General features: G+C 45.0%; 1 protein-coding gene across 1 annotated transcript in view; it reads left to right on the top strand.

The window, feature by feature from the left end:
• The first annotated feature begins 8,239 nt into the window (after positions 1–8,239).
• Positions 8,240–12,841, top strand: part of LOC130841269 (transcription factor-like 5 protein) — a 38,045-nt gene continuing 33,443 nt past the window's right edge. Inside the window, exon 1 of the mRNA XM_057717335.1 lies at positions 8,240–10,002. Coding sequence (XP_057573318.1) covers positions 8,273–9,766 — 1,494 coding nt within the window. The 5' untranslated portion in view covers positions 8,240–8,272 and the 3' untranslated portion in view covers positions 9,767–10,002. The remainder of the gene's footprint in view (positions 10,003–12,841) is intronic.

Below are 12,841 nucleotides of genomic sequence, written 5' to 3'. Positions count from 1 at the left end.
AATTGCTTTCTGCTTTGCAGTTTCTTTCTTCCTCTCTTGCTATATTCCTTTGTGAAATGATGATTTCCCATAGTGGTCTCCTTTGATTCCCTTTTCTTTATCTTGTATGTGTCTACTATAGGTTTTTGTTTTGTGGTTACCCTGAGGCTTACTTGAAACGTCTTACAGAAAAAGCAGTCAATTTTAAGCTTATCTCAACTAAATTCTGATTGCATATAAAAACTCTGCACTTTCACTCCCCTTCTCATATTTTATGTTTTTGATATAACAATTTATATCTTCTTATATTGTGTATCCATTATGGAAATCACTGTAGCTATAGCTATTTTTAATACTCCTCCCCTTTAACATTTATACTAGAGTTAAGTGCTTAACACATAACCATATTATAGTATTAGAGTATTCTAAATTTGACTATATATGTATGTTTACTAGTGTGTTGTATTTTTTTTATGCTTTCATGTTTCTCATTATTATCCTTTCATTTCGGCTTGCAAAACTCCTTTCAGCATTTCTTGTAAGGCAAGGCTAGTGGTGTTGAACTCCCTCAACTTTTTTTTTTTAGGTTGTGCTGCACAGCATGCAGGATCTTAGTTCCTTGACCAGGAACTGAAGCTCTGCCCCTTGCATTGGGAGCATAGAGTCTTAACCACTGGACTGCCAGGGAAGTCCCTCCCTCAACTTTTGTTTGTTTGAGAAAGTCTTTATCTCACCTTGATTTCTGAAGGGCAATTTTACTGCTTAAATATTCTCAGTTTGGCAGATTTTTTCTTTCAGCACTATGAATATATCATCTCACTCTCTCCTGGCCTGCAAGGTTTTTGCTGAGAAATCTGCTGGTTCCCTTATAAGGGTTGCTTTAAATGAGAGAATTTGTTTTTCTCGTTGCCTTTAAATTTCTCTTTGCTCTTATTTTAGGTGCATTATAATGTGACTTGAAGAAATTTTGATTTCAACTAAAATTTGAAGGTGACCAATTAACGTCAAAAATTTGGATGTCTAAATCTCTACCCAGATTTGGGAAGTTCTCAACCATTTTTTCTTTTTTTTTAAGATTTTATTGGAATATAATTGCTTTACACTCTTGTACCAGCTTTTGAGGTACACCAAAGTGAATCAGCTGTATTTATACATATATCCCCATATCCCCTACCTCCCATGACTCCCTCCCACACTCCCTGTCCTGGGCCTCTAAAGCATCACCCATCATCGAGTTGATCTCCCTTTGTCATACAGCAACGACCCACTAGCTATCTATTTTACAGTTGGTAGTGTATATATGCCTATGCTACTCTCTCACTTCGTCCCAGCTTCACTTTTGCCCCCACCTCCACAATCCAGTGTCCTCCAGTCCATTCTCTGCATCTGCATCCTTATTCTTGCCCTGTCACTGGGTTCATCAGTACCATTTTTTTTTTTTTTTAGATTCCGTATATATGAGTTAGCATACAGTATTTTTTTTTTCTCTTTCTGGCTGACTTCACTGTATGACAGACTCTAGGTCTATCCACCTCATAACAAACACCTCCATTTCATTCCTTTTTATGGATGAGCAATATTCCATTGTATATATATACCACATCTTCTTTATTCATTCATCTGTTGATGGACATGTAGGTTGCTACCATGTCCTGGCTATTGTAAATAGTGCTGCAGTGAGCATTATGGTACATGTTTCTTTTTGAATTATGGTTTTCTCTGGGTATATGCCCAGGAGGGGGATTACTGAATCATATGATAGTTCTATTTGTAGTTTTTTAAGGAACCTCCAAACTGTTTTCCATAGTGGCTGTACCAACTTACATTCCCACCAACAGTGCAAGAGGGTTCCCTTTTCTCCACACCCTCTCCAGCATTTATTGTTTCTAGATTTTTGGATGATGGCCATTCTGACTGGTGTGAGGTGATACCTCATTGTGGCTTTGACTTGCATTTCTCTAATGATTAGTGATGTGGAGCATCTTTTCATGTGTTTGTTAGCCATCTGCATGTCTTCTCTGGAGAAATGTCTATTTAGGTCTTCTGCCCATTTGTGGATTGGGTTATTTGCTTTTTTGGTATGAAGCTGCATGAGCTGCTTGTATATATTGGAGATTAATCCTTTGTCTGTTGCTTCATTGGAAAGTATTTTCTCCCATTCTGAGGAGTGTCTTCTTGTCTTGTTTATGGTTTCTGTGGCTGTGCACAAGCTTTTAAGTTTCATTACCTCCCATTTGTTTGGTTTTGATTTGATTTCCCTTATTCTAGGAGGTGGGTCACAAAGAATCTTGCTTTGATGTATGTCATAGAGGGTTCTGCCTATGTTTTCCTCTAGGAGTTTTATAGTGTCTGGCCTTACATGTAGGTCTTTCATCCATTTTGAGTTTATTTTTGTGTATGGTGTCAGGAAATGTTCTAATTTCATTCTTTGACATGCAGCTGTCCAATTTTCCCAGCAACACTTATTGAAAAGGCTGTCTTTTCTCCATTGTATATTCTTGCCTCCTTTGTCAAAGATAAGGTGCCCATATGTGTATGGGTTTATCTCTGGGCTCTCTATTCTGTTCCACTGATCTTCCTTTCTGTTTTTGTGCCAGTACCATACTGTCTTAATCACTGTGGCCTTGTAGTATAGTTTGAAGTCAGGGAGCCTGACTCCACCAGCTCCATCTTTCCTTCTCAAGATTGCTTTGGCTATTTGGGGTCTTTTGCATTTCCATACAAATTGTAAAATTTCTTGTTCTAGTTCTGTGAAAAATGCCATTGGTAATTTGATAGGGATTGTGTTGAATCTCTAAATTGCTTTGGGTAGTATAGTCATTTTCACAATGTGGATTCTTCCAATCCCAGAACATGGTATGGCCCTCCATCTCTGTATCATTTTTGATTTCCTTCATCATCTTCCTGAACCAGGAAGAAACAGAAAATATGAACAGACCAATCACAAGTACTGAAATTGAGACTGTGATCAAAAATATCCCAACAAACAAAAGCCCAGGGCCAGATGGCTTCACAGGTGAATTCTATCAAACATTTAGAGAAGAATTATACATTCTTAATACAACTCTTCCTAGAATCCATTCAGCAGTATCAGTTATAGCATCTTGTGTACATTGGCCTAAAAGAGCCTTCCCATAAATGCACATCAGTCCGTAGTCCAATTTTAGACTTATTTCCACATCCATAGTAAATTTTCAGCTGAGCCCACAGAGGATTCTAGGCACATAGGCACCACAGTGACTTGTGCCCCAGTGTCCATAAGGGCTGAAAAGTGTGACAACTTCAAGTGTCACCAAGTCCCCAAAACACCTTGACTAGTACATAAAGCCTCAAATAGAGAAGGAGGGGCCACGACCTTGCCTTAGACCTGTTTGCTCTTGAAAACTGAAGAGTCTGAGTAGAAAGGTGGTACTGAATGTGTCAGATGAAAATCAGTCAGAATCGCACAGATATCACAATAGGGTCTAAGTCCTCTTGATCCATCACCTGTTAAGAGCAACGTGGTCATGGCCAAATTGGCTTGTAACATGGGGTCAGTGACAGAGAATGAGATGGTCATCCCCATCCTCCAGATAACTGGCAGGGTCCCTCATCTGTTAGTCAAGAAGGAAACCTCTATAACCTCACTGGGCTTTTACCCAATTCCATCCTCAATATCACTTCTTTCCAACTCACTTTAGGAGCAGAACTTAGTACATTTTGACACAACCACCTATCCCTTGTCACCAAATATTTTATCGATGAGGTTGGCTCCTGTCCCTCAGATCCTGTTCCATACCTGGACAGGCAACCTTCTGGGTCTCACCTGTATTTATGCAAAGGGATTTTGTGTCCTTATCAGTCTGCCTCCAGGAAGAGGGAGCTTAAAATTCATAAAGTCAATTTGGCAAAATCAGGTGTGGCAAAGTCCCATGTAGTGCTGCCTCAGAGAGAGACCATTTTCACAGCAGTTTTGTAGTAGACACAACTGTTGTCTCAGGAGTGTAGGACACTAGAGTACACAGAAGACAGAAGTTGTTCTTTGACTACCCGTGTGTGAAATCACATTGCCCTCAATTTTGTTAGGAATTGTATGTCTCCCTTCTGGTGGGCAATCACGGCCATAGAGAATAACACCTTTCCCTTGCCAATCAACGAGACAACATGAACTGTGAAAACTTCGGACATCAGAGGAACTCTTTTTGATATGCTATAAACATTCAAAATTCAAAAAAGGATATGTGTCAACGTCAATGACACATTATTACAGAGTACAAACAGTAAGTAGCTTGTAGGCATCTTAGCGAAATAGTAACTTTTAATTTTTCACCTTTTCACTGTAACTTCTCTCAGCGGCATTCAGACAGATTCTTTGGAAACACAAACCATAGATATTTTCATACAGACACTACAACACAAGCTTCCAACAGTACTTCTACTTTCCTCAATTAGAAGCCCAAGGAAAAGAGGGGAAGAAACACAGGGAGAACAACAGACACCAGTAAGCCCGGGCTGCTCATACTTTAGTCCACTCCATGGTACAAAGACTCTTTTCTCAAGAACTAGGCACCAATTAGGTTATTTCAATTCTAACTCTTGCTACCTAACCCTCCCACCTTTATTCAAATGGAAGCATATATTATTGATGCCAAAGAATCTATCTTACTACCAACCTGGCCTACACACCTTCAAAGAGGTGGGACGGTGGGAAGACCGTTATGCTCCCCGATTACCCACCTTGTAGACAAGGGTATGCTACCAGATCCAGGAGAGCTGTATCTCTCAGAATGTGGCCTGCACTGCTCTACTGATGCAGAGAACTCTATTTCTCCTTGTTCTAAGACCAGGTCAGGAGAGTTTCATCTCAACCAATGACTCTGCCGAGGTATTCCCACATGCCACGAATTCACAGATACTTTATCCATCTTAACCTGGAACACACAGTCCCCTAGTGGGGGGACTCTGTCGCCCCTTTCATCCACCACTTAGCACACCATGTGCCAACAGATGCTGGGGAATCTAATTAGGCACTAACCAGGCCAGCGTGGTCTCTTGTCTAAAAAGGGGGGCTTTGTAACTTTATTAACCACACATTCAGTGCCAAAGTTGTCACTGAAAGCACAGAGACATACAAGGCCCAGGAAAAGGCCCAACTTATTTAAAACATAAAACTATAAAAAGCCTTTTTATATTTTGACACTTTAATACTTAAAGGGACCACAAAAATAAGAATAAGGCAAAAACGCCAGCTCCCCAGGATCCACGCCCTACCCACCAAAAAAAGACAACAGAGTAACCAAACGGGGCAAGTGACCTCAATGCAAGTTGCAGGACACCCCCTTGTGGAGGACGCATCTGTAGACTACAGTTAAGTGGTTTTCTATTCTGCAGCTCTGTACTCAGGCAAAGGCAGGGCAGACATGCCCATGTCTCTACAGACTCTGTGAGGGACGAGAAAACTGCCCCATGAGGGACGAGGACTGCAACCACTGACCCAAACGTACCATTGCAGAAAGCTTTAGCTGTGTTCCCTGGACGGACAGCAACACACAGCCTAATGCCTGACTCACATAAAAGAAAAACTAGGGCTGGGGCTTCCCCTGCCACTGGAAACAAAAAGAGGCTGACTTGGGAGAGAACTGCACCTCCAGCAGCTACATAAGACAGGATGGCTATTCCAAGATCGCATGAGGACTCTGAGAAAGACTGAGGGGGCATTTTCTAGAACTTCACGAGGGAGGGACAAAGATTACTTCCCCCTGTGTCCTTGACCAGGGCAAATGACAAAGAGCTTCAGAAAACTGAACTTAAGTCTGCTGGAGCGGGGGACACCAGGACTAGTACAACTCATGCAAATGAAGTCAAGAATCTAGGGCTGTACATATTCGAGCAGAAGATACATGAACATATGGCTTGTAAGCGAACCGTACTTCTGCCACATGCAGAGAACGTTCTATGTTTTCTGTGGTCAACATGAGAACCCAATGAAAGTGCGTGTACTGAGATTTTCTTAAAAGGAAAGCACAGAGGAGAGGCACAGGAGGGCCGGAATCACCACCAGAGGGTGAGACTCAACAATTCAGGGGCTCAAGGGGACACTATGGCAGTTCAGAAGAAAGGCACAGGGTGGGGCAGTAGCCCAAGGCCCGAGGCCCCTTTAGGAAGTTAAAAATGTGCCCATGAGCGCGTCCCCTTAGGCTCAGTATTGTTCAAATCGTGGCAAACTGCACCCCATCACCAGCAAGAAAAAGGCTGTGTTCTCCACGATCCACATGTGGACTTGCAGAAAGGCATGCGGCGGGCCTCCGGGCCTCCCCTCCACTTTCATGAGAGGGACCTGAAGGCTACCTGAGTTTTGATCCAAGCAAATGGCAAGCAGCTTTGGAAAGCTGGTCTTATCCCCACTGGTGCTGGGAAACACATGAAGAAGTATCTGACTCGGGCAAGTGAACTCCACACGTGGGGCTGGAACTGCCCCAAGAGAGGCACACAGAGGACCGGGCCAGAGCCAGAGCAGACAGACACAGTCTCGTCGTGCCTGACACGCAAACCTGGGCACCTGCCAGGCCTGAGGCTGAGCCAGAGGCAGCTGCAAGCCCAGAACGTCGTGTCAAAACAAAAAAAAAAACTGAGCAAAAATTGGGAAACTTTTGTTTGCCAAAATAGAGGACTGCCCACGCTGGCAAGCTGGGACTAACCAGCCTCCTGAGCTACTGTGCATTCAAAAACCAAAGAATGCCAACTCTTTCTCAGGGGCCTATAAATATACCAGGAAACCCACACACCTACACAGCCAGGTGTGAATGTTAAGGGACAGAGTTGCACTGGAGATAATAATACAGTATAAAAATTCCTTCTGAGAACAACCAGAGTGGTCCCAGTCAGGAGAGAGCAGAAGGGAGTCAACAAACGTGCATGAACCCTGACAAGTCACAGAATGATGGGATGAAAGGATACTGGCTTCCCCCCAATTTGAAATATTTACAGTGGATAAGAAATGTACCCACGGTTCCTACAATTAAGGGCACGGTGGGAGAAGATGCTCTGGGTCAAACACACCCCTGCAAGCCTGCCTTGTAAAAGATTTTGAAAGCAAAATGATGTCAATATAAGTGTTTGGAGAAGCTCCAAAAACTAAAATGATAAATACCAAGGACTCCATATTCTAAGGTAAGTACTTTAATATCCTACCAAATCCTTAGCTGGCACTGACCCACTGACAGCCTCAGAAAATGAAAAGTGAAGTGGAAGAAGGAAGATATTTTGCACAGAACTGACAGAGTGGTAAGCATTTTCTACCTGCCTGTAATCTGTGTTTCCTTCCTAATAATGACACTTTCTATTTCATTGAGAGGAACCTGCTAAGGAAACGCCACATTTAGAGCCCAATCTGACTTTCTTTAGTGTATGCTCCACTAAGAGCTGAGCATGGCTTTTCCACTTCTCTTAATGTTTTTTCTTCAAGAATCCAAACCATCCTTCACTGGCACTTGTTGCCTGGAAATGACATGTGGTATGAATAGTCTAGCAAACGTCCCATGGAGTTCCCCACTACTGGGTAGTTTTTGCCATAAAAGTGACACCATTTGCTTGATTAGGTCTCACTGGCAAATGGAAGAAAAAAGAAAAAGAAGAACATACACAGTCCAGTTAACACTCCTTGTATAGATCCCCCATCTGATGTGCATGGGATTGTCAGGGCAATAGTCAGAAAAGGGATCTACTGCTGTCCATGCCCGTGGTCCCCCTGAGAGGAGGGCAGAGTGCCTGGTCTGGCACACCTCTGTATGGGAACTGGAGATCCCCTCTCTACTCGACTGTGCAGCTGGCACTCTGGGCACATTTGCCAGGCTTCCTTGGCCTCATGTGCTGGAATCACTAGGAATTGTTTTAGGGACAAGGCCTAATTTGTACGTGAATTACCATTTTTTGTGCCAAGTTTATCTGGGCAGACATAGTCTTAACCTGGGCAGTGCAGATCTGATGACCCTGTCGATTCCATTGATTTTCATCTTCAAACTGTCCTTACCTATACGCATGGGGCATGAAAAGGAGGTACGCATCTTGTGCAATCAGCTGATCATGTGTGCCACTACAGAGGCTGAGACTTGATCATCTGGGCATCCCTCTGCCAGGCACCAGTGCCCACTGTCCACACATGGATGCATACCCAAGCATCAGTCAAAAATGAATGATGGGGGGCTGCCGTTGCGGGCGGCGCAGGCGCGCTGCGGCCCGCGGTTTCCACGCCCCCGCCCGCCCGCCCGGCCCCGCCCCGCCGGCCGGCCGCGCGCTCCCAGCCGTTGGCGCTGCCATGTCGGGCCCCGGGCCGCGGGAGCCGCCGCAGGCGGGCGGGCCGGAGGGCCCCGAGGGCACGGACGCGGCGCTGGACGAGGCGGGGCTGAGCTTCACGACGGCCGACCTGAGCCTGGTGGAGATGACGGAGATGGAGTACACGCAGCTGCAGCACATCCTCTGCTCGCACATGGAGGCGGAGGCGGAGGCGGCGGCGGAGGCGGCGGCGGCCGACGGCGAGCTCGAGACGCGCCTCAGCTCGGCCTTCCTGGCGGCGGCGGCGGCAGCGGGGGGCGCGCCACCCGTGTACCCCGCGCTGTGCCCCCCCGCGCTGGCCGACGGCGGCTTCGCGGGCGCCCGCCCGTGCCTGGGCGCCGTCGACGTGCAGGAGCTGCACAGCATGCTGCTGAGTGAGGCGGGCGCGGCCGCCGCCGCGGAGCGGACGCCGGGCGCTAACGGCCCGGGCCCCGGCGCGCCCCGGCCCCGGGCGCCCGAGGGCGCTGGCAAGGAGAACGCGGAGGGCGCGCCCGAGGCGCGGGCCAAGCCGGCCGTGCGCGACTGCCTGGAGGACCGCTTCAACAGCATCCCCGCCGAGCCCCCGCCCGGCCCGCGCGGCGCGGAGCCCCCGGAACCCGGCGTGGCGCTCAGCAATTTGGTAACTCTTATTGGCCATCCATCCGAGTTAATGAATGTGCCTCTTCATCAGCAGCAAAACAAATGTACAACATTAGGGAAAAACAAAACTGCTGCTGCAACAACCGCTTTGCAGTTTACATACCCTCTGTTCACTACCAGTGCTTGCTCTACTAGTGGAAGTTCTAATCTTTCCCAAACACAGAGTTCTAGTAACTCATGTTCTATACTCGAAGCTGCCAAGCATCAGAATATTGGATTGCCGAGAGCATTTTCTTTCTGTTATCAGCAAGAAACTGAATCCACTAAACAGACTTTGGGTGGTAGAAACAAAGCTTTGCCGGAGCAGGTTTGGATTAAAGTCGGAGAAGAAGCGCTATGTAAACAAGCAATAAATAAGAGGAATCGGAGCAGCATATGTCAGTTGGACACGCACATAGAGCGAAGAGCCCTTGGAGAGATTCAGAACGTGGGCGAAGCCTCCACAGCGGCGCAGGGTGCTTGGCCGTCGGCGGAGCTGTCCCAGGCCACCCTCGGGGAGCAGATGCAGAGCGGGCCCCAGGGAGGCAGGTCCCAGCCCAGGGAGAGGCACAACCACTTGGAGAGAGATAGAAGGCGCAGAATCCGCATCTCTTGTGACGAGTTGAATCTTTTAGTCCCGTTCTGCAACGCTGAGACCGATAAGGCAACGACCCTGCGGTGGACCACGGCCTTCCTGAAGTATATTCAGGAGAGACATGGAGATTCTCTTAAAAAGGAATTCGAGAGTGTATTTTGCAGTAAAACTGGCAGAAGGCTAAAGCTGACCACACCAGACTCCGTGGTGACGTGTCCCACACAGGAGAGTCTACAGAGTAGCCTGGCTACGGAGATCGAGTGACTGAACGTGAACACGGATTCCTGGGAAGTAAACGGCCGTTCCTTCGTGACCCATGAACATTTCCTAGGACCCTGGGACTCTGCTCTGATAGTCTAATTCTAAAGGGACATGACTTAGCTGATGGGACTCTGGGGGGGACTTTGAAAGCACATTTTGTAAAAATATTTATCTGAAACAAAATACTTACCCATTAATGTCCTCTTAGACCATTTGGGGATGAAGATATCTTGACAACTGTAAGTACTTTTTCAATTATCTGTCTGATTCCATCATGTTTTCTTAACATGATAACTTAAAGAGAATTAACATCCTTTGTAATCTCTTTAGTCTTAAAAGGTACATTGCTTTTTACTTATTTTATTTACATTTTAAATATGCCCCCTTAGCAACTAGAACAAGTTAAATTGTTCTTAACTATAAGTAGTTTGGAAATTTTCTTTCATTTGTTTATCGCTTCCCCTTGTGACGACTTCTAGCTGCATAGAATTGTATTGCAGGATGCAGTCCTGTTTTAAACCTTTTTGCTAGAGATTTTCCAGAGATCGCCTTTAAAGGTGCTTTTGTCCACAGCTGAAATACTGTCACAGTGGATTGCTTCAATGCCCTCATTTTCATATTGAGAGTCATTACTTTCTGTGTAATAAACTGTAGTGTTTGGAACTGAAAAAAAAAATGAATGATGTACACTTGGGGGAGGAGGATGCTTTCAGACAAGCACCACAGCCCAGACCCACACATTGAGCAGCATTCCCTTCTGTCCGTGAACAGGTGCAAGCAATGTTCTCTGTGGTCATGTGACCTCCACTTCCAACCATACCCCACTAGCCATTAACTTAGTGGATGTGACCAGGAATCCCATGCAGGCTTCTTCAGGAACCTGGGTGTACTGAAGCTGTCCCAGGAAGATGAGGTGACACACACGTTGCATCTAATACAGCCCCATCTTGGAGGGTGGTTGGACACTTTTTCTCAGTACCTCTTAGACACCAGTAATTCATGGTTTACTTCTTTTGTGGATATACTACTTTCACTATAAAATGGATGTTTCTTGGGCAATATTTATATTGTTTGAATTCTCATGTGTATCACGTCACATTCTCATGAATTTAAATTTGTACAACTTCTCTTGCTTTGTTGCTCTCTCAATGTCCTACACTAAAAAGGCAGCACTAGTCTGTCAAACGGGATATATCAAGTGGCAGTTTGAAGGCACTGCCAGGAGCTAATTCCACAAGGTGCCGTTGCCAGGTGGCCAGATTGTTTTACACGGATTCTAGTCTATATACAAATCAGACTAGAAAAAGTGACTAACAATTGACACTTTCTCAAAACCTGCTCTGCACAGGTGACTGTGCTGTGTGGGAAGGTGGTCTATACCACTGATTGGAGAATTTGGCCAACATGCATGCTTTTAGAATAATCTTATGTCATGGGCCGAGAAACAGTCCCATATGAAGTATGAATTGCATGCAGTAGGAAATAAGGTTATCATATGCACTGCCAGATTTCATTTATAGATATATTAAGGACATCTGTCTCACTTGAAAGAACCCAGGAATTATTTTCTGGGTATCAACCCACATGTTTTGCTAGAGTTAGACATATGTGGGACATCATTGGCAATTTTTACATCATCTTGGGGCAAATGATGAACATGGGTTTTAATCTGAGTCCAGTAAGGTAAAGTGGCTCTGATCCCAAGGAGGCAGAAGCCTCTTAAGAAAGCATTGCTATGTAAACCACCATGAACGTGGCCTCCAGTCTACAGAATGAACTCTGTGATCATTATAATTTCTGGAAGTTCAGGTTCAAGGAGGATTACTGCCCCACTGAACAGCACCGTGAATGTATATAAGCCTCACGAGGGCAAATATGCTTTGAATCTCTGATTACGGTAAGATCTAAAGCATTAATACATCTACTACTTCATACCAGGTCCTTCAGTCTGTACAATGGACTCCACGACTGTTATGATATCTGGAAGAGCAGGGCAGGTACAAGGAGGACTGCTGCCTCACTGTTCTTATGTTATGATATAGCAAGGTGTACCACTGGCTTGTTGCACTGGTTATTCAAGGCCACTGTAGGAAGGGGATGATCTCTCAATCACCTCTGCCTACATTAGTTCCTTGATCAGTGTAGAAACTTCCTTTCATCAGTATACCCCATAACCTGGTATCCTACTCTGCTTTACTGATACCTCTTCGCTGTGCTGAGGAAGCCTATGGGACTGCGAGTTGTCTACTTGTCCCACTACCACTGTTCTATTGTGGCATTTCTCCATTGGAAACACCCTTTACACAACTCTTCCCAAAGTACCCTCAACAGTATCAATTACAACATCCTCTGTGTGTACTGACCTGAAAGAGTGCAACTATAAACACATATCAGTCCATTATCCAGTGCAAAGACTATTTCTAAGTCCAGTCAAAGTAAAATTTGCGCTTTGGGACAAAGCACAGTGACTTGTGCCCAAGTGTCCAAAATGGCTGAAAAGGTTTGGAAACCTGGGTGCTATCAAGTCCTTTATACATTTTAACCAGTGCCTGAAGCCTCTGATTCTAGTAAGAAAGGGGCCTTGACTTTATCATAGGCCACTTTGTTTTCGAAAGAACAAAGGTCTAGCTTAAAAGGTGGTATTTAAAGCTTTAGATCAACAAAGTCCAAAGAGATAGGATCTCAGGAGATTTTAATCAAAATACCTGCTGCCAAGGATTCTTCAATATATGCAAATCAATCAATGTGATACACCACATTAACAAACTGAAGGATAAAAACCACATGATCATCTCAATAGATGCAGAAAAAGCTTTTGACAAAATTCAACACCCATTTATGATAAAAACTCTCCAGAAGGTGGGCATAGAGGGAATCCACCTCAACATAATAATGGCCATATATGACAAACCCACAGCAAACATCATTCTCAATGGTGAAAAACCGAAAGCATTCCCTCTAAGATCAGGAACAAGACAAGGATGTCCACTCTCGCCACTACTATTCAACATAGTTTTGGAGGTCCTTGCCACAGCTATCAGAGAAGAAAAAGAAATAAAAGGAATCCAAATTGTAAAA

Source organism: Hippopotamus amphibius, chromosome X (assembly GCF_030028045.1).
Source record: "Hippopotamus amphibius kiboko isolate mHipAmp2 chromosome X, mHipAmp2.hap2, whole genome shotgun sequence".
Classification (NCBI taxonomy): Eukaryota; Metazoa; Chordata; class Mammalia; order Artiodactyla; family Hippopotamidae; genus Hippopotamus; species Hippopotamus amphibius.
The sequence above is the reverse complement of the archived record's forward strand: the minus strand, read 5'-3'. Positions and strand labels throughout refer to the sequence as shown.